A 25,955-nucleotide genomic window follows, 5' to 3' on the forward strand; every position below is an offset into this window, starting at 1 on the left:
GTTTCCATGCCATTGGAATCAGTTGGTTGATTTGTGAAGTATCGTGTGCTTCTTGGAGTGCAACATCAAGTACACGTTAAACAAGTACACACACAGGCGTTTTCACTCTGTGGGCCACATCTTCAAGTGATCAACAGAATGAAGACCATCATCCTCGACCGCGAGGGATAGCCACAACGAAACGAAAAATATTAGTTAGAAGCTTAACTTACTCAAAAACAACTCTTTGATCTCTAGAAGTTTTATCTGCAATGTTAGAAAGCTGAGAATGGCAAAAAAAGAAAGACCCCCCTGGCCCTGGACAGTGAATATCCATCACAGGAGAAGCAAAGGTAGAGAACATGGAAACGTAGGGAATGGGCTAATTCATCAGACAAGAATCTCAATCAACTGCGGATATCAGGCTGAGCACTTGAGGATGGCTAGGAAGGTGGTGGGAAGTGAGGACAGTTGGTAGATTAAGTAAAGGTTCTGGTGTTGGGGGTATCTGAAGAACAGATCAGTGGTTACTGGAGATGATTGCATCTGTCAGACACACATATTGACCTAGATACGCATTGATGGTCTGCTACATAACTCCAGATTATTCTATGTGTCAGTGCACATACGTAATAAAAAAACGTAATTTAGTTTCTGGGCACAACATTTTCTCTTGCATGTGGGAGGCAAAATGCATAGGCGAATGCAGGTACAGTACTAACGGGCAACATCCCAGAAGTGAAGTTATAGAATAACCTACATTATTAAAATAACATGAGATCCATCGTATTTAATTCCTTATAGGTGTGAAAAAAATGCCTGACTACAGATGCTTTGATAAGTTATGAATTTATAGAAGAACTCATAAATCAGTCTAATTTTCTGAGGAAGCAATTCAATCACAGCTTTTCAATGAACAGGGTTATTTAAATCTGTGGCACCAGATCTAAATATCAAAACAAAGTATATAAAAAAAAAGCAACATTAATCTGAAAGCAACAAAGTATAGAGGCTGCTTTTAATCAAATCCCAAGATCCAGATAAGCATGTAACTATTATTGAACTGTATGGAATGTGCAGTAAAGTGTGTAACGTTGGGAAACCGCAGGTTTCGTTTACTGTGGACTGTCACTTTAAGTGCCTGAGTGAGGCGGGACTAGGACGTCAGCCACAGGCTGAAGTGGTTTGTTAGTGAGAGAGAGAGAGAGAGAGAAAGAAGAAGACTGGACAGGCAAACTGAAACTTTACCTTGTCACTGCTATGGTTTGGAACTCTTCGATGCCCAAAAGATTGGGCTAAACATTGGCACACAGTGCACAACAAATGTGTGACTGTCGCTTTGTATAATCCATAGAGTGGATTTTGGGATATTTTGTGGGACCACCTGTGTAGCCCTTGCCTGGGTATGTTGTGTGGTAGCCACTGAAAGACGATATTCCTGTGACAGATCACTTTTGGTGATGATTTGTATGTGGATTTGGAACGACCACGGACAAGATCTACAGTGGTTGTTATCTTGTTTTACCAGCGTGAAACCTGTGGAATACTTTGTACTTACCTTTTCTCTCCTTTCCAAAGTGGATTACAAATATCTCTCTCCCATCATTTATTTTGTGGATTTTCTACTTTACCATCTCAAGACTCTAAGCCTTTTTTCCCCAAGCTCAATAGTTTGGGTGCTATATTTACACACATAACAGTTAACTTTTGTTTATCTTGGTTGAGTTACTATAGTATAAGTTGATACTAATAAAGATAATGGTTTTAACATCAAAACCAGACTCCAGGTATAATTTATTGCTGCTGATTCGTTTCTAAAACATTACATTTTGTAACAGTAAGCATTAGTTACACTGAGTGGTAGTGAAATTGTGCTGATAACCATACTCTGAATATACTCAACAAATATAATGTGCAAAATGAAATATTACCAATATTGGTAAATTTTAATTACATTGTATTTTATCACAAGATAGATGTAGATAAAACAAAAAAAAGGGCAAGAAGCATAAAAATACAATGAAGCTAAAAAATTAGAGGATAGCTTATATATTTTCTTTCAAATTACATTTTACAGTACCTTTAATAAAATAAGAGTGTTGTAATAGATTTAAATTAGTAATTTTTTGTAGGCACTATCATTGAGAATGGTGTTTGCTGTTTTACAGTTCTTGGATCCTGTTTGACTACTCCCAGATTTAGTAACATCCTGAGAACAAAAAAGATTCGTAAAATGCTTCTGGAACAGTGATGAGGCATAATAATAAATCAGAGGATCAAGGCAACAGCTCAGGCTGCCCATGCACACACACAGCATATAAGCAAAGTAGAGGGCGTCACTTGCTCCATGCTGAATATAAAGATAGTGTATGAGCAAAATGATATTAGATGGTGCAAAGCAGACAATAAAGACTGAAAGCACAATCACAGCCAAATTGATGGCTGATGTCTTCTTGCATTCGCTTGTGACTGTTGTTGAAGAGAGGGTTGAAATTATACCCACGTAACAGACTGTGGTCACCACCAGGGGGATGACAAAGAAAAGAGCACACAGAATGGGAAAGTAATAGGTGAAGTAGATTTTTAGGGTAGAGAGGGGAAGCACATCGTGGCAAGTTGTGATGTTCAGATTAGTGATGTACGCAGTTTGCTCAATGAAGAAAAGTGGCATTGCGCCACCAATGGCTAAAAGCCACATGATGAGGCAAAGTCCAAGCGCACGCTGTGAGCTCCTCCAGGAGGACGATCTTAACGGAAAAACGACAGCAATAAATCGCTCGATGCTAATACACATCATCAGTAACACTGAACAGTACATGTAAGCATAAAACCCGCCATTGACCAATCGACAGAGGAAAGAACCAAAACTCCAGTCATTACCAGAAAAATAGTAGGCAATCTTCAATGGAAGCAACAGCACAAATAATAAATCTGCCAGGGCCAAATTTAACATGTAAATTATAGTTGGCTTGTCAAGTTTCATTTTGAAGTGAATAGTTAAGATTGCAATACAGTTGAAAAGCAGGCCGACTGCAAAAATAAAGGTGTAGACAGAGGGGATAAATACAGTAATCCATTGGCTGCTTAGATACTCTCTTGCTGAGGCGGAAATGGCCAATTGGAGTTTCTCGGAGCTTCTATTGAACACATTGGATTTATTTTCATTCAATCCAAATCTTTCTCTCAGTCCACTTCCATCATATTGGCCCGAACCCTCATCTTCAATTATCCCTTCAAGATCGATATATTCACCAGGGTCAGGATCCAAATTACCCGTAAAGGTTCTGGGTCCAGGTTTACCTTGTGAATGGTTCCCTGAAAACCAGAAATAACAAGTATGAAATTGTCATTTTCTGATTAATAAGCTATAAAAACATTAATTTATCATTACATTAAATTCATGAATTGCCAAGCATTGAAAGAGCCCAAGTTATGCAAGAAAATAGATTATTAGGCTCTCCTGGAAACAGAGGAGCAACCAAAAGCAATGTTTACAAAAATCATGAAGTTTTAATTTTGGATTTCTGTTCATCTACTGTATTCGGCTAGCAATCCACTAATATGGAGAAAATCCCCAGCAAGTGCCTCTACTATGAAGTGCTGAGAGTCCGGATTGCAGAGGAAATTGGAGCTTGAAGGCGGAGACACCCAGTGATCTGCCTGCTACACTGGACAACAATTTTTTCCTAGAGTTGCTTCCTCAGAATTGTTTGTGATCGACCACTTAAAGCTGAAGACAAATATAATTTCAAGACTACTGTAAAATGTAGGAATTTGGAGAAACAAGAAGTTAACTTTTATTGAATATAGAACATAGAACATTGAAAAGCTACAGCACATTACAGGCCCTTCGGCCCACAATGTTGTGCCGACCATGTAACCTACTCTAGAAGCTGCCTAGAATTTCCCTACCCCATAGCCCTCTATTTTTCTATGTACCTATCTAAGAGTCTCTTAAAAGATCCTATTGTATCCTCCTCTACCACCATCACTGGCAGAGCATTCCACGCACCCACCACTCTGTGGAAAAACTTAACTTTGACATCCCCCTTGTGTTAGCCATTTCAGCCCTGGGGAAAAAGCCTTTGGCTATCCACACGATCAATCCCTCTCATCATCTCTATCAGGTCATCTCTCATCCTCTGTCGCTCCAAGGAGAAAAGGCCAAGTTCACTCAACCTATTCTCATAAGGCATGCTCCCCAATCCAGGCAACATCCTTGTAAATCTCCTCTGCACTCTCTCTATAGCATCCACACCCTTCCTGTAATGAGGTGACCAGAACTAAAAACAGTGCTCCAAGTGGGGTCTAACTAAGGTCTTATATAGCCCTAACATACCTCACGGCTCTTGAACTCAATCTTATGGCTGATGAAGGCCAACACACCATATGCCTTCTTAACAACACTTATAATGCGTTTAAATGGCACAACGGTGCAGACAGTATGCAAGTGTTCAACTAAGCTAAAATATTTTGTTGATGATTTTCACTTGTACTCAGTGTTTGAGGCTTTTCTGTACAACTGTCCAACAATAATCAGCCAGCATTGATGGATTCCTGTTGCCCTGATACCATTTCTCCATGACTACAATGTCCTGGTAAAACCTTTCACCATGCTTGTCACTGACAGTGCCAAGATTTCCAGGGAAGAAGTGTAAATGGGAATGCAGAAAATGAATCTTTAGTGACATGTTGCACTTCACAGTTTTATATGCTTGAAGCATGTTGTCGACCAGTTGCATGAAGTTTGGTGCTCTGGAGTTGCCAAGAAAATTTTCAACATCAACCTTGAATGCCTTCCATGCGAATTTTCTCTGGTTCCACTAGAAGTTCTTTGAACTGATGGAGTAAAGGGATAGGTAAATAGGAGTATAGATTAAAAGACAATGATTAGCTAATGATCAATTGTATTATAGGTACCTTATGTTACTGAGCAGTCAGAAAGAAACTCTACCCAGCAACAAGTGACGTACCAGACTTTGTTCCCTAATAATGTTAGACATAGGCCTAAATAAAGAATTCTCTGGTTGCACAAAGCATTTTGAGGTATAACATAACTAAATCGGGGAAGGACAGCGTGGGGGTGGGTGGTAGAACGTTTGCGAGTAGGGGCAGGTGTCAACATGTGGAACTGAGATTGTATCTGAGATTGAGATTGATGTCAACAAAATAGAGAGTGTACAGAGAAAATTTACTAGAATGTTACCTGGGTTTCAGCACCTAAGTTACAGAGAAAGGTTGAACAAGTTAGGTCTTTAATCTTTGGAGTGTAGAAGGTTGAGGGGGGACTTGATAGAGGTATTTAAAATTATGAGGGGGATAGATAGAGTTGACATGGATAGGCTTTTTATATTGAGAGTAGGGGAGATTCAAACAAGAGGACAAGAGTTGAGAGTTAAGGGGCAAAAGGTGTGGGGTAACATGAGGGGGAACTTCTTTACTCAGAGAGTGATAGCTGTGTGGAACGAGCTTCCAGTAGAAGTGGTAGAGGCAGGTTCGATTTTGTCATTAAAAAAAAAATTGGATAGGTATATGGACAGGAAAGGAATGGAGGGTTATGGGCTGAGTGCAGGTAGGTGGGATTAGGTGAGAGTAAGCATTTGGCACGGACTAGAAGGGCCGAGATGGCCTGTTTTCGTGCTGTAATTGTTATATGGTTATATGGTATCCATGTTAACCCTGGCAGAAATAATTATAACTAACCAATAATGATTTTACATCTAATTGTATCTTAACATGTGATCGAAACTATTCTAAAACTGTATTAACTTATGTAATTATAACATTTCCTGTAATGATCAATGTTATAAATTGTGTGGAATTGTGTTCGGGGCAGGGCAGTGTCCGGACTGTCTCTTTGGGAGATCAGTCTGTAACTCCCCCCATAGCATGCGATAAATAAAAAGTGAAGTTTGACGAAGTATCGCTTGTTTTCTGGTTTTATTGAATTCGTGGTACCTTGTGTTATTGCATCGGGTCAATCGGTCTTTGACAGAACTATCTGTCATTGATGACCTGTTTGATTTGCGGACCAATGAAAATGCCTTCCTTAATCTTGACATCAGTTATTCTGGGAAACATCCGTCTCAGATATTGAAATCCTTCAAAGAAATTTTTGTGCCTGGTGACAGCAGATTCCATGCTTGCAATCTTGAACCCAGTGATTCTGCTTTTGCCTTTGACACACCCAAGTCTCTGACCAGGTCATTTAACTCAGATCGAGTTATCAAAGTTGGCTCACTTAACAGAAAGGATTCTAAATCTGTATCCGTATCAGTGACATTTTCTGTTTCTGGCTTGTGCGTCATAGCATCTTCAGCTACCTCCTCTTGACCAAATGTTTTGTTTTTCTAAAACCTGTTCTGTCATTCAGCATCCTAAGTGAGCTCAGCTTGGACAAGATTAAAACTTCTCAGCTTATATTGTTGGCAAAATTTTAATTGACTTGAATTATGAATTGAAATAACAAATATAGGCCATTTCAAAAAATGGTGTGTAATAGGTAAATTTCATGATGATTTTCAAGATCAGCGGCCCAAAGTCCGTAAGATACACCTGAAAGTGTTCAGGTACAAAGCCTTTGTTGTCCAGTGTATTTGTTCTTGATGGTCTCCTTCCTTTGCCTCAGATAATCTTTGGTCACTGAGACCAAAGAGTTTTGATAAGTCCGAATCAGTTTACTCTCACTGACATAATGGATTAAATTTGTTTTTTTGTGGCAACAGTACAGTGCAAGGCATTAAAATTTAAATAAATAGTACAGTAAATAGTGCAAAAGAGGAACAGTGTTGATGAGTTCATGGACCATTCAGAAATCTCATGGTGGCGGGCGAGAAGCTGTTCCTAAAATTAGAATGGGGGGTAGCATAGCGGTTAGTGCAATGCTATCATAGGTTCTATTACATTGCTGTCTGTATGGGATTTGTACATTCATCCCATGACTGTGTGGGTTTCCTCCGGGTACTCCCATATTCCAAATATGCATGGATTATTAGGATAATTGGTCACCTGGATGTAATTGGGCAAGGGCTCATTAGATCTGAAAGGCCTGTTACTGTGCTGTATTTCTAAATCTAAATGTAAAATTACAACTATACCTTTTATTTCCTGATCAATTTTGTATAGGAACCCAACTCATTAACAACCAGTAAGTTTCTGACTGGCCATATCAGGATCTTATTGTTCATTGAAATGTGTACTTTAATAATTTATACTTGTTCATATCTAGCAGTTACTTCATTGACAAGACTCTTATCTTTCCCAATGTCAATATTTTGGAATCATGGTTTCAGAGATCTGATTGAAATTCCACTATACAATCTCCATTCCTTTCAACAACATATAAATGCCTAAAATTATGTTTAAATCAATAAAGCATACATTTGTCAGGAAACAGCTGTGTTGTCAAACAGTTTTCATGGCATTGAACTGAAAATTAAACAATTACCGGTATATTTTAAAACAGATCATTATAACCTGTCAAACGTATTTGCTCATTCAAGCTATTGGCAATGCAATATTTAATTCATATGAGAGTAGCTAATGTACCTTTCAATTTCGGTTACTGATAATGATTATCAAACTAGAATTTTCAATAAGCTTTGAAAAGGTTAAGAAAATGCATTTTATATACAAATTGTAAAATGAATGATTAATTGCATTCACCAATGAGAAATGTCTCCTGAATTAATTTACTTAGCTAGCTCTGATTTGCCAGCATCTTCACAATAAAGAAAAATACTTTAGCTTGTCTCTGCAGGCTAAAAAATGTGGGTAATTGAATTGACAATGTCTCTTGTTTTAAACAGAAGTCTACTGAGATGTGAGCTTGCACAGCAGAATATATGTATGCCCAAAGTTGTGCACCAATTACTAAATCTATTTGCAAGAAATCTCTAAGTAGGCAAAAAAAACCTCAAAGCATTTCAGAATTGCAAAAAGATTATTCTCATGTCAAATCAGCAATTTTACATTATAAATCCTTGTGTGAAATTTGATTGGTTCACACCCTAGCCTCTAATTTTGCATTAGTAGAAATGTTCATAAACTATTTAGATAGATAGATAGATAGATACTTTATTCATCCCCATGGGGAAATTCAACTTTTTTCCAATGTCCCATACACTTGTTGTAGCAAAACTAATTACATACAATACTTAACTCAGTAAAAAAAAATATGCATCTAAATCACTATCTCAAAAAGCATTAATAATAGCTTTTAAAAAGTTCTTAAGTCCTGGCGGTTGAATTGTAAAGCCTAATGGCATTGGGGAGTATTGACCTCTTCATCCTGTCTGAGGAGCATTGCATCGATAGTAACCTGTCGCTGAAACTGCTTCTCTGTCTCTGGATGGTGCTATGTAGAGGATGTTCAGAGTTTTCCATAATTGACCGTAGCCTACTCAGCGCCCTTCGCTCAGCTACCGATGTTAAACTCTCCAGTACTTTGCCCACGACAGAGCCCGCCTTCCTTACCAGCTTATTAAGACGTGAGGCGTCCCTCTTCTTAATGCTTCCTCCCCAACACACCACCACGAAGAAGAGGGCGCTCTCCACAACTGACCTATAGAACATCTTCAGCATCTCACTACAGACATTGAATGACGCCAACCTTCTAAGGAAGTACAGTCGACTCTGTGCCTTCCTGCACAAGGCATCTGTGTTGGCAGTCCAGTCTAGCTTCTCGTCTAACTGTACTCCCAGATACTTGTAGGTCTTAACCTGCTCCACACATTCTCCATTAATGATCACTGGCTCCATATGAGGCCTAGATCTCCTAAAGTCCACCACCATCTCCTTGGTCTTGGTGATATTGAGACGCAGGTAGTTTGAGTTGCACCATATCACAAAGTCCTGTATCAGTTTCCTATACTCCTCCTCCTGTCCATTCCTGACACACCCCACTATGGCCGTGTCATCAGCGAACTTCTGCACATGGCAGGACTCCGAGTTATATTGGAAGTCTGATGTGTACAGGGTGAACAGGACCGGAGAGAGTACGGTTCCCTGCGGCGCTCCTGTGCTGCTGACCACCGTGTCAGACCTACAGTCTCCCAACCGCACATACTGAGGTCTCTCTGTCAAGTAGTCCACTATCCAATCCACCATGTGAGAGTCTACTCCCATCTCCGTTAGTTTGAGCCTTAAGATCTTGGGCTGGATGGTGTTAAAGGCACTAGAGAAGTCAAGGAATGTAATCCTCACAGCACAACTGACCCCATCTAGGTGAGAGAGTGATTTGTGCAGCAAATACGTGATAGCATCCTCCACTCCCAACTTCTCCTTATACGCAAACTGAAGAGGATCCTGGGCGTGCCTGGTTTGTGACCTCAGATTCTGTATTATCAGCCGCTCCATGGTCTTCATCACGTGCGACGTTAAGGCAACAGGTCTGAAGTCATTCAACTCCTTTGGTTGTGGTTTCTTCGGTACCGGGACAATACAGTAATTTATGCAGTAATATAAATTAAATAGAAATAATCTAACCCCAAAATATTGAATATACTAGCTTTAAAGTGTTTGTATCCAGTTATATAGTTGCAATACGTACTTTTGAAAAGGAAAAAGAAAAAAGTATGTCTTAAATGAGAATGTCCAGTAGAATAAGGACCAGACCAGGTAAGAGGACAGTGAAGCAAATTTCTTCCCTTAGTGTTCTTTACCCTGAAAGCTATGAAGGCATAGCCAATGATATGTTCAAGGTAGAGAATGATAGATGTTTGAATTACCGGTACACAAGAATTAATGTGTTTGGCAGAAAAATACAAGAAAACAAGATTCAGGCCAGATTGAATCAGCGGTAAAATTTTTGGGAGGAAACAGTCTGTTATCTCCCTTGTCCACCCAGCCCTCCCCACTGATCTCCCTCCAGGTACTTATCCTTGCAAGCGGAACAAGTGCTACACCTGCTCCTACACTTCCTCCCTCACTACCATTCAGGGCCCCAGACAGTCCTTCCAGGTGAGGCAACACTTCACCTGTGAGTCGGCTGGGGTCATCTGCTGTGTCCACTGTTCTTTGTGCAGTCTCCTGTATCTCGGTGAGATCCGAAGTTGATTGGGAGACCGCTTTGCTGAGCAGCTACGCTCTGTCCGCCAGAAAAAGCGGGATCTCCAGAAGCCACCCATTTCAATTCTACTTCCCATTCCCATTCCGTCAGTCCATGGCCTAATCTACTGTCGCAATGAGGCCACACTCAAGTTGGAGGAGCAACACCTTGTATTCCATCTGAAATAGCTTCCAAACTGATGGCATGAACATCAATTTCTCGGAGTTCTGGTAATTGCCCCCTTACTCTTCCACCATTCCCCATTTCTGTTTTCCTCTCTCACCTTACCTGCCCATCACCTCCCTCTGGTGCTGCTCCTGCTTCCCTTTCCGCCATGCTCTTCTATCCTCACCACTCCCCCTTTCCCAGTTTCACCTATCACCTATCCACTTGTTCTTCTTCCTCTCCTCCCCCCACCTTTGTACTCTTAACTTCTCACCTTCTCTCCAGTCCTGATGAAGGTTCTTTGCCTGCAAACATCGAGTGTTTAATCTTTTCCATAGATGCTGCCTGGCCTGCTGAGTTCCTCCAGCATTTTGTGTGTGTTGCTTTCAGTTATTACAATAGTTTTGCACTAGATTCCATCAGAATTGGTATAATTGGCTAAACTAGCAGAAAATTGGGAAATTTAAAATTTAGGTGAATTATGCTCAAAGCCACCTATCCTCGAGTTTAGAATAACATATCAAGACCACTGGGATATATCATAACAAGATCCAGTGGCTTTGCAAAGACCATTCTACCAGAAACTGTGGAGGGGAAAAGAAGGAGAGGCAGACAGAGGAAAAGATGGACGGACAACATTAAAGGACAGACAGGGAAAACATTTGCAGTGACCCAGGCCCTGGCACACAACCGCGACAGATGTAACAGACTGGTGCAAGCTTGTTATGACGGCGCTTCGACGACTCCACCAGGAGTTAAGGGAGCGAGAGAGAGAGATTATATCAAATGTTTAAATTCATGTAAATAAAGTCCCAACGATAAAACTGACTCATTTCCCCCAAGTCAAAACAATTATATTTCCCTGATCATAGTGGTTTGGCAAAGATTTGCAAATTTTGCTCAGTTTTTTGTTGAGTATATTGCCATTAACAAAAAATGTTCAAACTATCTTTCTTTTCCTTTTCAATCTTTTTATTGATTTTTTCTAGACAAATACATAGTGGTCATAATAGTTCAAAGGGAGTGGGATTACATTGTTGGCAATTAATACATGTGAGCAGAAACTATAGGTAACACCAATATAATTGACCTCCCAACCTCTTAATATAGACAAGATACAAGGAAATAAAAAGATGAAAAAAAATCCCCAAATTGAAAAATCAAAAACAAAGTAAACTAAATTAAACAGAAATAAAACTAAACTAAGCAAAGCTGGGCTATTCTATTACTGTATATTCTGGAGTATAAGCCGACCCCCCATTTTCAAGATTAAAAAAATGACTTTTTCATGTTACCTTTGTATAAGTGGACCCCTTTTTTTGATTTAACCAGAAAAGGTCACAAGATCTCACATGCCCGGTACTCAGCTTTGCAGGATCCGGACCCTGGAAATTTTGTGAACCAGTACCTGCTAAGAAAACAGGCCTACACATCGTAGAGCGTTATAGGTGAATTCTTAATAAATAAATCAGGGAGAGAAATTTTGGACTAGGTTTCCAATGGAAAAGAATCCTCTGAAATGTAACCACCGTGAAACCATTTAGCGCCCATCGTAATCTCGTTAAAACATAACACAGGGTGGCGGGATCAGTACGTGTACTCAGTATTGAGTTTGCGACCACCATGTACAAAAGATTAAAACAAATGCAAAATGATGCTGGCTTCAAGCTGAAGGTTGTTGATTTTGCTAAAGGAACGAATAATTCTGCAGCTGCTAAGAAGTTTAGTGTAAACGAGAGAGAGCGAGAAAGTGGAGAAAGGCAGAGAACACGCTGAGGGAAATGCCACAGACTAAATGTGCAAACCATAGGAAAACATGCCAGTGGCCAGAACTGGAAGAAGTTTTAGAGTGGGTGAATCACCAGTGATCGTCAAGATACATTGTTACCAGAGAAATGATTCGAGTTCAAGCGTTGAAATGGGATGAAAAACACCGTGAGGTCAGCAAAATTTTCAAAGCTACGCGAAGTTGGTGCACCTGATTTGTGAACAGACGTGATCTTGTGTTGAGACAAAAAACAAAGATTGCTCAGAAAATTCCCGCGGGGTGTTGTTTACGTTCAAGAACGCTGCTGGATGGACGAAGCGGGTTGCTTGAAGTGGGTTAAAGAGGTGTGGTGTCGACGTCCCGAAGGTGTCAGGAAGGAAAAGTCGCTACTTGTTTGGGACATGTTCAAAGCGCACTTGTCAGGTGAGACAAAAGCAGCATTGAAAGTTGAAAATACGGACATTGCAGTCATCCCCAGTGGTTTGACGTCTGTGCTCCAGCCACTAGATGTGAGCTTAAACAAACCAAAGAATTCATGCATTGACAGTGGAACCAATTTGACTCAAAAACAACCAATAAATACGACCTGTCTTCCGTGTATTTGTTTTTCCAAAGTTGGCACCCTCTGTATAAGCCAACCCCCTAAATTTAGGACCAAAATTTAGAGCCAAATTCTCGGCTTATACACCAGAATTTACGGTATATCGGATAAAATCATTAGTGTCATCAACTATCTTTTAATCAAACATTATTTAGCTATTCAGAAACTGCCTGGGATGTACCAAATAAACTATTAACTGGTTTAGGGCTGCTCTTTAAGGTCAATTTTAGTGAGCTTATATCTGATTTCTCATAAGTAGGGAACTGGATATGTTTATTAAGTATATTTGTTTTGGAAGAGTAATGAATTTTCGTAAGAACACAGGAAAATAGAAAGCCTTTTAGTCCTGCTTTGCCATACGATATGTTCTTCCCCAGCTTCATCTAATCTTCTGTGCCAGTTCCCTATGGTCCTCAATTCCCAGCTCTTCCTAAATTGTATCTACTTCCTCTTAAAGACCCCGAATGATCTCGTCTCCACAACAGTTGAGGGCAGAGAATTCCAGAGATACACTGCTTTCTGCAAGTGTAAGTTCTTGCACATTCAATTTTAATGCCATCCCTCTATCCTATAATAATGATCCCTCATTTCAGATGTTCCCACTAATGGAAAAATGGCTCGTAGGATTGAAAATATATTGCCATCTATTATCTTTGATGATCAGACTGGATTTATCAAAAACTGATATTCTCACTTTAATATTCGTCATTTACAGAATGTTATTTGTTCTCCTTCTAAAGAGATTTCGGAATGTGTGATATTCTTAGATGCTGAGAAAGCCTTTGATCGGGTTGAATGGAATTATCTATTTAAAACTTTAGAAAAATTTAACTTCGTGCCCAATTTTATTCAATGGATTAAATTACTTTATCTCCCTCCGCTCAGGTTCTTACTAACTCGCAGTACTCTAAACCATTTAAACTTCGTCGTGGAACTAGACAAGGTTGTCCTTTGAGTCCTTTGCTTTTTGATTTGGTTTCAGAACCTTTAGCTGTTGCTTTCCGGGAACCTAATGATATCACTGGTATTTTAAGGAGGAGTATTGTCCACACAGTTTTGCTTTATGCTGATGACCTTTTGCTCTACATTTCTAATATGGAGTCTTCTTTACCTTCCGTACTTTCTTTACTCTCTAGCTTTAGCTTTCAGGATATAAACTTAACTTTCATAAGAGTGAACTTTTTCCTTTGAATAATTTGGTATTAGTTAATACTAACCTTCCTTTTAAAATTGTAAGAATTCATTTTACTTATGTGGGCAGAACAATCACTAGGAATTATAAATTCCTTTTTAAAGAAAAATTTTTTACACTTCTGAATTATGTTAAGAAGGTACTATCAAGTTGGTCACCCCTCTCTTTGTCATTGATTGGCTGAATCAATTCTATGGAGTCTTTCCAATGTTAGTATGTACTTTTTTAAAAGCATAAGGGACCAATATTACAGGTAGTATTCCAAGTGTGGCCTCACACTGCATTTAAGTGTAGTGATATTTCTAAGCTTGAACCCCCTTGCAACAAAAGAAACTTGGCTACTTGACTTCCTACATCTGCTTATTAACATTTTTGTTCTATTCAAATGAGAGGAATACTGAGACCCACCAGTACTCCACTTATTTGCAGTGTGCATCTGTTTAAAATATAGCCTGTCTTTTGACTATATCACAGGAAATTATACATTTCCAGATAACTTGATCAAAGCATTCACTTACACATTTTTTCTGTATCATCAGTAAATATGGACATCTCAGATTCTACCCTTTCTCTGAGCCAGTAATATAAATAATTAAGGGCTGAAATTGATCCTTGGAGAACTCTGCTAGTTATATCCTACCAATCTGAAAAAGATCTGCTTATTTCAACTCAACACATACAAAATGCTAGAGGAACTCAGCAGTTCAGGCAACATCTGTGGAAATGAATAGATGTTTCAGACCGAGACCCTGCTGCCTGACCTGCTGTTTCTCTCCAGCATTTTCTGTGTGTTGCTCTCGATTTCCGGCATCTGCAGACTTTCTCATGTTTACTTATTCCAACTATCTCTTACATCTATGTGATTAGTAGTTTTCAGACTATTTCCCCTCTTTATCTTGTCCATCAGTCTTTTATGTAGTTTCATTTTCAAATGTGTAGACACAACAGTATTAACTACGCAAGTAAACTACTTTAAAAATGAGGGAGGAGGGTTAAACATGGATCGAACATAGAACATAGAAATCTACAGCACATTACAGGCTCTTCGGCCCACAGTGTCGTCCCAACCATGTAACCTACTTTAGAAACTGCCTAGAATTTCCCTATTTTTCTAAGCTCCATGCACCAATCTAAGAGGTTCTTAAAAGACCCTATTGTATCCGCTTCCACCACTGCTACCAGCAGGGTATTCCATAAACCCACCACATCTGTATGGAAAATCTTACCCCTGACATCCCCTCTGTACCTATTTCCAAGCATCGTAACCATTTCAGCCTTGGGAAAAAGCCTCTGGTTATCCATACAATCAATGCCCTTCATCATCTTATACACCTCTCACATCCTCTGTTGCTCCAAGGAAAAAAGGCCAAGTTCACTCAACCTATTCTCATAAGGTACACCCTCCAATCCAGGCAACATCTTTATAAATCTCCTCTGCACTCTCCCTATAGAATCCACATCCTTTCTGTAGTGAGGTGACCAGAATTGAACACAGTACTCCAAGTGGGGTCTGACCAAGGTCTTGTATAGCTGTAACAATACCTCACGGCTCTTGAACTCAATCCTATTGTGATGAATTCTGGATCCACAAAGCAAGGTCTCCTTGGATCCAGTGCCTCTGAAGGAGCCTTGCATGGGAAACCTTATCAAATGCCTTACTGAAATCTATATACACTACATCCACAGCTCTACCTTCATCACTGTGTTTTGTTACATCTTCAAAGAATTCAATCAGGCTCATAAGGTGCAACCTGCCCTTGACAAAACCATGCTGTTTATCCCTGATCAGGTTATGTCTCTCCAAATGCTCATAAATCCTGCTTCTCAGGATCTTCTCCAACAACTTGCCCACCACTGAAGTCAGACTCGCTGGTCTATAATTTCTTGGGTTATCTCTACTCCCTTTCTTGAAGAAGGGAATAACATTTGCAACCTTCCAATCCGCTGGCATTTCTCCTGCCCCTATGCCGCAAAGATCATCACAAGAAGCTCAGAAATCTTCTCCCTTGCTTCCCACAATAGCTTGGGGTATACGTCCAGTCCCATGACTTATCTAACTTAATGCTTTTCAAAAGCTCCAGCACATCCTCTTTTTTAACGTCTATATGCTCAAGTGTTTCAGTCCGCTGTTAAGTCATCCCTATGACTGCCAAGGTCTTTTTCCCTGGTGAATACTGAAGCAAAGTACTATTCATTAAGTACCTCTGCTACTTCCTCCGACTCCATGCACATGTTTCCACTATCATTCCTGATTGGTCCTATTCTCACACGGCTCATCCTCTTGCTCTTCACATACTTGTAGAATGCCTTTGGGTTTTCCTTAATCCCGGTTACCAAGGCCTTCTCATGGCCCCTTCTGGCTCTCCTAATTTCATTATTTCACTCCTTCCTAGCAACCTTGTAATTTTCAAGAGCTCTAACAGTACCTAGTTTCTTGATAAACAATTAGTTTCTATTACTCCACCCAATTAGTTTGTTCGATTGGATCATGAAACACTGCATTGTGAATTCTTCATCTTACCAGAATAAAATCATTTTTTGTTTGATTAAAACTATCTCAGAACCATGAGAAATTGTTTTGAGTTCATTAAAGTATTAATTTTTCTTTCAGGTCTTGTTCAACATGCTCCCTATCTCCACTCATTTCAATATTTAACCCACTGATATAGTTTTATTTTATATACACCCAAGATTACTTCACTAAAATGTTCATCACATCCTGAAAGCAATTAAAAAGTTAACACAAATTTCAACATCTGGTTTAGCTTTCAGAAAGAAAAAAATCCAAAGAAAAACTTTAAATGAAAATAATCGAAAAGTGAAAGTCAAAAGTAATTAACACTTGTCAGTGGAATTTTTCAGAAAGTAAATAGAATTATAATCTTCCAATTGATTGATTAGGTATAGATTGTCCTTTTCATTTTTCTTTGGTTTTCTGTGCATGCAGCTATATATATTACACATCTTGTAAATGCTACATATAGAAACATAGAAAATAGGTGCAGGAGTAGGCCGTTCTGCCCTTCGAGCCTGCACCACCATTCAGTATGATCATGGCTGATCATCCAACTCAAAACCCTGTACCTGCCTTCTCTCCATACCCCCTGATCCCTTTAGCCACAAGGGCTATATCTTACTTCCTCTTAAATATAGCCAATGAACCGGCCTCAACTGTTTCCTGTGGCAGAGAATTCCACAGATTCACCACGCTCTGTGTAAAGAAGATTTTCCCTCATCTCGGTCCTAAAAGGCTTCCCCTTTATCCTTAAACTGTGACCCCTCGTTCTGGACTTCCCCAACATCGGAAACAATCTTCCTGCATCTAGCCTGTCCAATCCCTTTAGAATCTTATACGTTTCAATAAGATCCCCCCTCAATCTTCTAAATTCCAGTGAGTATAAGCCTAGTCGATCCAGTCTTTCTTCATATGAAAGTCCTGTCATCCCAGGAATCAATCTGGTGAACCTTCTCTGTACTCCCTCTATGGCAAGAATGTCTTTCCTCAGATTAGGGGACCAAAACTGCACACAATACTCTAGGTGCGGTCTCACCAAGGCCTTGTACAACTGCAGTAGAACCTCCCTGCTCCTGTACTCAAATCCTTTTGCTATGAATGCCAACATACCATTTGCCTTTTTCACCGCCTGCTGTACCTGCATACCCACCTTCAATGACTGGTGTACAATGACACCCAGGTCTCGTTGCACCTCCCCTTTTCCTAATCGGCCACCATTCAGATAATAATCTGTTTTCCTGTTCTTGCAACCAAAGTGGATAACCTCACGTTTATCCACATTAAATTGCATCTGCCATGAATTTGCCCACTCACCTAACCTATCCAAGTCACCCTGCATCCTCTTAGCATCCTCCTCACAGCTAACACCGCCGCCCAGCTTCATGTCATCCACAAACTTGGAGATGCTGCATTTAATTCCCTTGTCTAAATCATTACTATATATTGTAAACAACTGGGGTCCCAGCACTGAGCCTTGCGGTACCCCACTAGTCACTGCCTGCCATTCTGAAAAGGTCCTGTTTACTCCCACTCTTTGCTTCCTGTCTGCCAACCAATTCTCTATCCACATCAATACCATACCCCCAATACCGTGTGCTTTAAGATTGCACACTAATCTCCTGTGTGGGACCTTGTCAAAAGCCTTTTGAAAATCTAAATATACCACATCCACTGGCCCTCCCCTATCCATTCTACTGGTTACATCTTCAAAAAATTCTATAAGATTCGTCAGACATGATGTTCCTTTCACAAATCCATGCTGACTTTGTCCGATGATTTCACCTCTTTCCAAATGTGCTGTTATCATATTTTTGATAACCGACTCTAGCATTTTCCCCACCACCGATGTCAGACTAACCGGTCTATAATTCCCCGGTTTCTCTCTCCTTCCTTTTTTAAAAAGTGGGGTTACATTAGCCACCCTCCAATCCTCAGGAACTAATCCAGAATCTAAGGAGTTTTGAAAAATTATCACAAATGCATCCACTATTTCTTGGGCTACTTCCTTAAGCACTCTGGGATGCAGACCATCTGGCCCTGGGGATTTATCTGCCTTTAATCCCTTCAATTTACCTAACACCACTTCCCTACTAACATGTATTTTCCTCAGTTCCTCCATCTCACTAGACCCTCGGACCCCTACTATTTCCAGAAGATTATTTATGTCCTCCTTAGTGAAGACAGAACCAAAGTAGTTATTCAATTGGTCTGCCATGTCTTTGTTCCCTATGATCAATTCACCTGTTTCTGACTGTAAGGGACCTACATTTGTCTTGACCAATCTTTTTCTTTTCACCTATCTATAAAAGCTTTTACAGTCAGTTATTATGTTCCCTGCCAGCTTTCTCTCAATCTTTTTTCCCTTTCCTAATTAAGCCCTTTGTCTTCCTCTGCTGGACTCTGAATTTCTCCCAGTCCTCAGGTGTGCCGCTTTTTCTGGCTAACTTATATGTTTCTTCTTTGGACTTGATACTATCCCTAATTACACTTGTCAGCCACGGGTGCGCTACCTTCCCTGGTTTATTCTTTTGCCAAACTGGGATGAACAATTGTTGTAGTTCATCCATGTGATCATTAAATGCTTGCCACTGCATATCCACCGTCAACCCTTGAAGTATCATTTGCCAGTCTATCTTAGCTAATTCATGTCTCATACCTTCAAAGTTACCCTTCTTTAAGTTCAGAACCTTTGTTTCTGATTTAACCATGTCACTCTCCATCTTAATGAAGAATTCCACCATATTATGGTCACTCTTACCCAAGGGGCCTCGCATGACAAGATTGCTAACTAACCCTTCCTCATTGCTCAATACCCAATCTAGAATGGCCTGCTCTCCAGTTGGTTCCTCGACATGTTGGTTCAGAAAACCATCCCGCATACATTCCAAGAAATCTTCTTCCTCAGCACCCTTACCAATTTGGTTCACCCAATCTATATGTAGATTGAAGTCATCCATTATAACTACTGTTCCTTTATTGCACGCATTTCTAATTTCCTGTTTATTGCCGTCCCCAACCTCACTACTACTGTTAGGTGGCCTGTACACAACTCCCACCAGCATTTTCTGCCCCTTAGTGTTATGCAGCTCTACCCAAATCGAATCCACATCCTCCAGGCTAATGTCCTTCCTTTCTATTGCGTTAATCTCCTCTCTAACCAGCAACACTATCCCATCTCCTTTTCTTTCCTGTCTATCCCTCCTGAATATTGAATATCCCTGGATGTTGAGCTCCCATCCTTGGTCACCTTGGAGCCATGTCTCTGTGATCCCAACTATATCATATTCATTAATAACTATCTGCACATTCAATTCATCCACCTTGTTACGAATGCTCCTCGCATTGACACACAAAGCCTTCAGGCTTGTTTTTACAACACTTTTAGCCCTTATACAATTATGTTGAAAAGTGTCCCTTTTTGCTTTTTGCCCTGGATTTGCCTGCCTGCCACTTTTACTTTTCACCTTACTACTTTTTGCTTCTACCCTCATTTTACACCCCTCTGTCTCTCTGCACTTGTTCCCATCCCCCTGCCACATTAGTTTAAATCCTCCTGAACAGCAGTAGCAAACGCTCCCCCAGAACATTGGTTCCAGTCCAGCCCAGGTGCAGACAGTCCTGTTTAACCGGTCCCACCTCTCCAGAACTGGTTCCAATGCCCCAGAAATTTGAATCCCTCCCCCTTGCACCATTTTTCAAGCCACATATTCATCTGAAATATCCTCCTATTTCTACTCTGACTAGCACGTGGCACTGGTAGTAATCCAGAGATTATTACCTTTGTGGTCCTACTTTTTAGTTTATCTCCTAACTCCCTAAATTCACCTTGTAGGACCTCATCCCGTTTTTTACCTATATCGTTGGTACCTATGTGCACCACGACCACTGGCTGTTCACCCTCCCATTCCAGAATGTCCTGCAGCCACTCAGAAACATCTTTGACCCTTGCACCAGGGAGGCAACATACCATCCTGGAGTCTCATTTGGAGTCTATAATGGCAATGGCATTATTGTTGTCAATGTCAATTATTTCCTCCATCTCAGCTACATACTGTGTTCCTTCTTTATTGACTGAATGGTACTTAATGGTACTTCTCTGCTGTTTCCTATCGTTATTTTCCATTTTTGTTCACGCAAACCACACACCCAGCGGCTATATTTATTTTTTAAATCCTCAGGTTTCTATTTCTACCACCCAGACCTTAAAATAAATTTAAAGCAAAATAGCTTTGAGATATGAGGCAGAAAAACACTCCTGTTTTACGTTCTGATGAAGGGTCTTAGCCGAAATGTCGACTGTTAAAAATTCATTTTCATACTTGCTGCCTGACCTGCTGAGTTCCTCCAGCATTTTGTGTGCTGCTCTGGATCTCCAGCATCCGCAGAATCTCTTGTTTAAAAAATACACTACTTGTCCCCACCCCCTGAAAGTCCAGGAATCTCATGAAACATGGGTTCTCGGAGGTGCCGCCCCGCCCCATTAAATCCACACAAACTGGAGAGTCATCTGGAAAATCTCTGAAAACATTTTACAATTACTCTTTAGCCACAGTTAATGAGTCATGTTCCGTTTCAGGCGCGCGATATCTTTGTTGACATGTGCTTTCATTTACCCTGTCTGAGTTGTTAGGGATGGGGAAACAACTCAGTTCCTTGAAGTAGGTAAATAGTAAGAACTCTCATAAACAGGCAAGGTTCTATCTTCGACCACTAGGACGTGTCAAATATGACATGGTAGATGAGTCAACAAGCTGTGCTGTTCTTTACACACTGCAGGATTTGTTGTGTGTTACAAGTAAATTTCAGGCGTATGTGAAGGTTTTCCATTTTATTTACGTCAGGACTGCAAGTGTTGGTCCAAGTAACGGGGTTGAGTGGCCAGAGTTAATAGTACTTGCAAAATAAACCTATTTGCAGTCTTGAATAGTAATAGTTGACAACAACTGACTAACGAATAAATAACACGGCGATGTCCGGGCACACGTTGCCCTCTGCCACTGAAAATTACCAGTCATTTCAACACAAGTCCTGATGCAAGGTGTCCACCCGGAATGTTGACTACCCGTTTGCCTCCACAGATGCTGCTCGACCCGCAGCTCGAGATCAAGATCACAAGACAAAGGAGCAGAAGCAGGCCATTCAGCCCATCGAGTCTGCTCCGCCACTCCACCATGAGCTAAACTATTCTCCCATCTAGTTCCAATTTCCGGCTTTTTCCCCCATATCCCTTGATACCCTGACTAATTAGATACCTCCTTAAACACCCTCAACGATCGGGCCTCCACAGCTGCATATGGCAACGAATTCCATAAATCCAGCCGACAAACGCTCCTCATATGTTAGTCCCTGCATTCCAGGAATCATCCTTGTGAATCTTCTCTGAACTCTCTCCAACATCAGTACATTCCTTCTAAGATAGGGGGTCCAAAACTGCACACAGCATTCCAAATGAGGTCTCACCAGTGCCCCTCCAGCAGTTTGTGTTTTTTTTATTTAGGTTCTGAGTTTCTGGTGTCCCCATTTCTAAATACTTCTCAGTATCTGTAAAGACGGCAACAAGTGCCTAACAGGACTGTGGGTAAGAGTGTTGTGGGGGAGGGGGGTAGATTGGGGGCAGAGCTGTGGGTAAGAGCGGGGGGGGGGGTGCAGATGGGAAGTGGGTGGGACGGGGAACTGGCAGGGTGCTTCTATTTGAAACTTGCCTAAAATCTGATGGATTGAGTACACCCTCTTGTGCCTTAACAATTCCATGCCTTCCTATCTGTTTGCTATACTTTTTGTGTTCCATTTAAATAAACGTAATACTGAGACCCTCAGTGCACCACACATTTGCAATGTTTCTATTTGTCTTTTGGAATGTGCGTCTTCATAGGCGCCAGCCGTTTACTTGCTAATCTGCATGACGATGTTCAAAAGGCATTGTGTACCCACGTTCTAACACTGTGCAGGACGACCGCAGCAAACTATGAGTTGGGAATGAAACTCGTTCAAGCTGTGAAATACATCAAAGGACTTCGGAGTTGCACAGACGCCGCCTGACCCTTCTCCCCAAATCAGTCTTTTGCTCTGTGGGCAAACGGGGGCAAGTATCAGTCCGGAGGCTCCATCCCTCTCTACCCGGTCCTCAGCTTCCCTGCCCTGACATTTCATTTTTAGTGAGGCGCTGGTAAACTGGTCTCGCTGACTAGGGCAGATGGCGTGCTGGAATATTTATACGGGATATAACTGGAAACACGAGAGGTTGCAGATGCTGGAATCTGGAGCAACAAAGCAAGTCAGCCCCCCTGCCGGAAGAACTAACTCAGCGGGGTAAATGGATGATCGATGACTCGAGGCGAACTCCTGCAACAGGATTCCCGCCAACCACCTTCAAATGATTTGTTTTATTTCCATTCCCTCTCTATAGGAAACTCCGAATTTGATGTGATACCACACCTACCTGAATGAAGAGCAGCGACCAGGGGAAGCAGAGCGACCCACACAACAAGCTGGACTTTCCAGGTCATCCCGAGGGAACGGGAGTTCACAATTCTCTCAACAGTCCGTTCTCGGACTGCGTGTTTAAATGATGACCGCCTTCTCCCCGATCCGCCGGAGCTGGCTCTGGGCTAATCCTTGTGGAGTGGGAGTTGACGAGGCTGAAGCTCAGAGAGTGAGCGCAGCTCCCTCTAGTCCCGTACCTCGCTGGCGGTAGCTGATTCCAGCAGATAGCTCTCTGATTTCGTAACTTCGCTGTTTCCGGAGCCTATTTAAGGCAACATGTTTCAATTGCTTCGGAGGGAGAAACAACGTTAATCTTTCAGCAAAACCTGGGGATGGGGAGGGGGTGATAAAATTAGAGATTAAAAGCGGAAAAGGCTACAGAAAGTGTGAAATACAGTCCACACACAGGCAATGCCTCCCCGCCATTGAGTATAGTTAGAGGGGGCGCCGTCACAAGAAAGCAGCATCAATCACCAAAGAACACACGTTCCAGGCCATGCACTCTTCTCGCTATTACCATCGGGCAGGAGATTTAGAAGCCTAAAGTCCCATTTCGCCAGGTTCGGGAACGGGTCGACCATCAGGCACCTGAACCACAGTGGACATCTTCACTCACCACGACACCGAACTCAAACCATGGACTCACTTTCAATGACTCTACAACTCATGTTCTCAACATTACTTCTTATTATTGTACTTTTTTTCCCTCAGTTCAAGCTGATAAAACCTGACGTACAGACATGGCCAACTATTTGGTTTAGCAGTTAACAATTGCTAGGAACTATTGGACTATTCATTGTGGCTTTCTGGAGATTTACTAAATTTTATACCTGTAAGTCTAATTGTTTAATGCTATTGCGTAGAGACTTTGGGATGCTAGCAGTTGTAGATACTACTATCCGGACAATGCATACCCTGTTCATGTTACATAATCTTGCAATTTCCTCTTTTAATTTAGCGTATTTCTGGTGTTTTCACTTGTTAATTTCTGTATGTGATGTGTGTTTGGAATGGCTATATTGTTTTTGCCTGTTTGTTACGATATCTGGATTGCCCTCTGTAGTAATGGATTGGTTATAATATAATTTGTGGGACTCCCGACTCTAAAGCTGGATCAGGCTTGTATTTATAGTAAGGTACGGTGTCCTTTATGAGTTTATATTTTAAAGCAAGATTTTGGTGAATGATGTTTGCCACTTGATTGTGCCTGGGTAAGTAATCAGATTGAGTTAAATTGCTGCAGGATCCTATAATGTGTTGGATTGATTCTGGTTTCTCTTGGCATTTTCTGCATTTATCATCTTGAATTTGTTGGCCTTTTATGTATTTCTGATAGGAATATCTTTTAACCACTTGGCCCTGTGTTGCCACAAGGAACCTAACCACCCCCCCCCCTACCTTTTCTGGGAGGAGGTTTCCAACTCTGAGACAGCTGATCAAGGCTTCCTTCTCAACATCTGATCTGCTCAGACCATGGGGATGTCTTCCATGGAGGGTCATGCTCTTCCACTGGTTAACCTTTTCTTCTGTAGCGATAATTCCCTATTTGTCTGCGTTGTGCTCATTTACGTTTAGTGGTGTGTACTCCCTATCGGATTTGCATATGCTTACGTGGGATGCTGGATCCTGTTTTCATTGATGAAAAAACACCCTTAGAAATTTTATCCTGTTTGCTGTGTCATTCATTAATGTCTGTTATTCGTCTTCCTCCTTCGCTCATAGGTAGTGTTAATCTGAGTGTACTTAGTGTTTCCTAAAATTTGTCATTTCAGTTCTTATATTTCTTTGTAAATTTTGTAGATCAGTTTTGGACCTGATCAGTATTATGCCAAATGAATATGTTAATATGGGTATAGTGAAAGTGTTCATTGCTTTTGTTATATTTTTACTATTGACCTGTTTAACAGATTTTCTTAAGCCTTGAAGTAGTTTCTATCAAATGTTTTTTCCTTTATCGCACTATAATCTATTTTCTTTGCTTGTTGATAGCCCAGAGACTTGTATGTTTCATATAATCTATTTGTTGTATTGTATCCCGCTGCCGTGTTTTATATTCTACTCACTCTATTGTACCTTGATGTTTAATGTTCTGCACTTGTCTAATCTGAAGTACCTTTAGAAAATAGTTATACTATTTGAATTAATTGCCTTAGATTTACTGATGAAGGTGCATATAGTTTCAAATCATCCATGTATAGATCGCATGTCAAGGTTTAACTCATTTGGTTGTCTCTAATTTGATACCCTATTTTTGTCCAATTCAATAGAGAGCAGATTTTAAGCTGGACAAGACCATAGTGGGCTTAGGGAGTTGCCCTGGAAAATACCTTGGTTTACTTTGATAGCGATGTTTCTTCTTTTTGATTGTCAATTTTTAAGGTGATTATAGTAAGTCAACACTTCATCAGATATTGTAGGAATTTCACAAGTATTGGGTGTAGTTCATATATATATAAAGAACTGCTATTAACCATGAGTGTGGATAGAGTCAAATGCTCTTTGGTAGTCAATATAACAACATGAAAGATTTATATTATTATTATTATTTGGTTCTTTTTTTGTATTTGCAGTTTGTCTTCTGTTGCACATTGGTTGCTTGTCAGTCTGTGTGTAGTTTTTCATTGATTCTATTGTACTTTATTCTACTGTGTATATCTGGAAGGAAATGAATCAAAAGGTAGTAACATATACGTACTTTGAACTTTGAAGTGGAAAGGGAGAAAAGAACAAGGAGGAATTGTTACGTACCCCGTAACTGGGTTACTTACCAGCAAAGATAGAGACATCCGTTGAAGTCTGATGATACTATTTTTAACAGTATTTATTAGTAAAAATACACAAATAATATCAATGCAAATATACAGATAATATACGTCGTCAATACTAAACCTAAAAGTGCGGGTATAATAATAATCAATAAGAAACAAGCTCTATCGTTGTCTAGGGGATAATGAATTGTCCGATGGAAATATAAAGTTCGCCTCAGTTCACACCGGCTGCCATCGTTTGTTTGTCGCTGTGTTGCAATTGTTGGAGAGAGAGAGAGAGAGAGAGAGAGAGAGAGAGAGAGAGAGAGAGAGAGAGAGAGAAATAGGAGAATGGGAACAGTTACCACTAAGTGCTTTGCCAACCTTCCTTTATGATTTCGATCCGTCGGTGTCTCGTTGCTGTGGCCGTTCAAGTATGACCTCTCCTTTAGCTAAA

At 40.6% G+C, this 25,955-nt stretch overlaps 1 protein-coding gene across 1 annotated transcript; it reads right to left on the minus strand.

Moving 5' to 3' along the window:
• Positions 1-1,741: 1,741 nt before the first annotated feature.
• On the minus strand, positions 1,742-23,427 carry LOC140729016 (proteinase-activated receptor 1-like). Its single transcript, XM_073048254.1, has 2 exons — positions 22,708-23,427; positions 1,742-3,294 (listed from the first exon to the last, which is right to left on the minus strand). The coding sequence occupies exons 1-2, from the start codon at positions 22,772-22,774 to the stop codon at positions 2,090-2,092; spliced, it is 1,272 nt and encodes a 423-aa protein (XP_072904355.1). The 5' UTR covers positions 22,775-23,427; the 3' UTR covers positions 1,742-2,089.
• Between the last annotated feature and the right edge of the window lie 2,528 nt (positions 23,428-25,955).

Source organism: Hemitrygon akajei, chromosome 6, assembly GCF_048418815.1.
Source record: "Hemitrygon akajei chromosome 6, sHemAka1.3, whole genome shotgun sequence".
NCBI classification, from domain to species: domain Eukaryota; kingdom Metazoa; phylum Chordata; class Chondrichthyes; order Myliobatiformes; family Dasyatidae; genus Hemitrygon; species Hemitrygon akajei.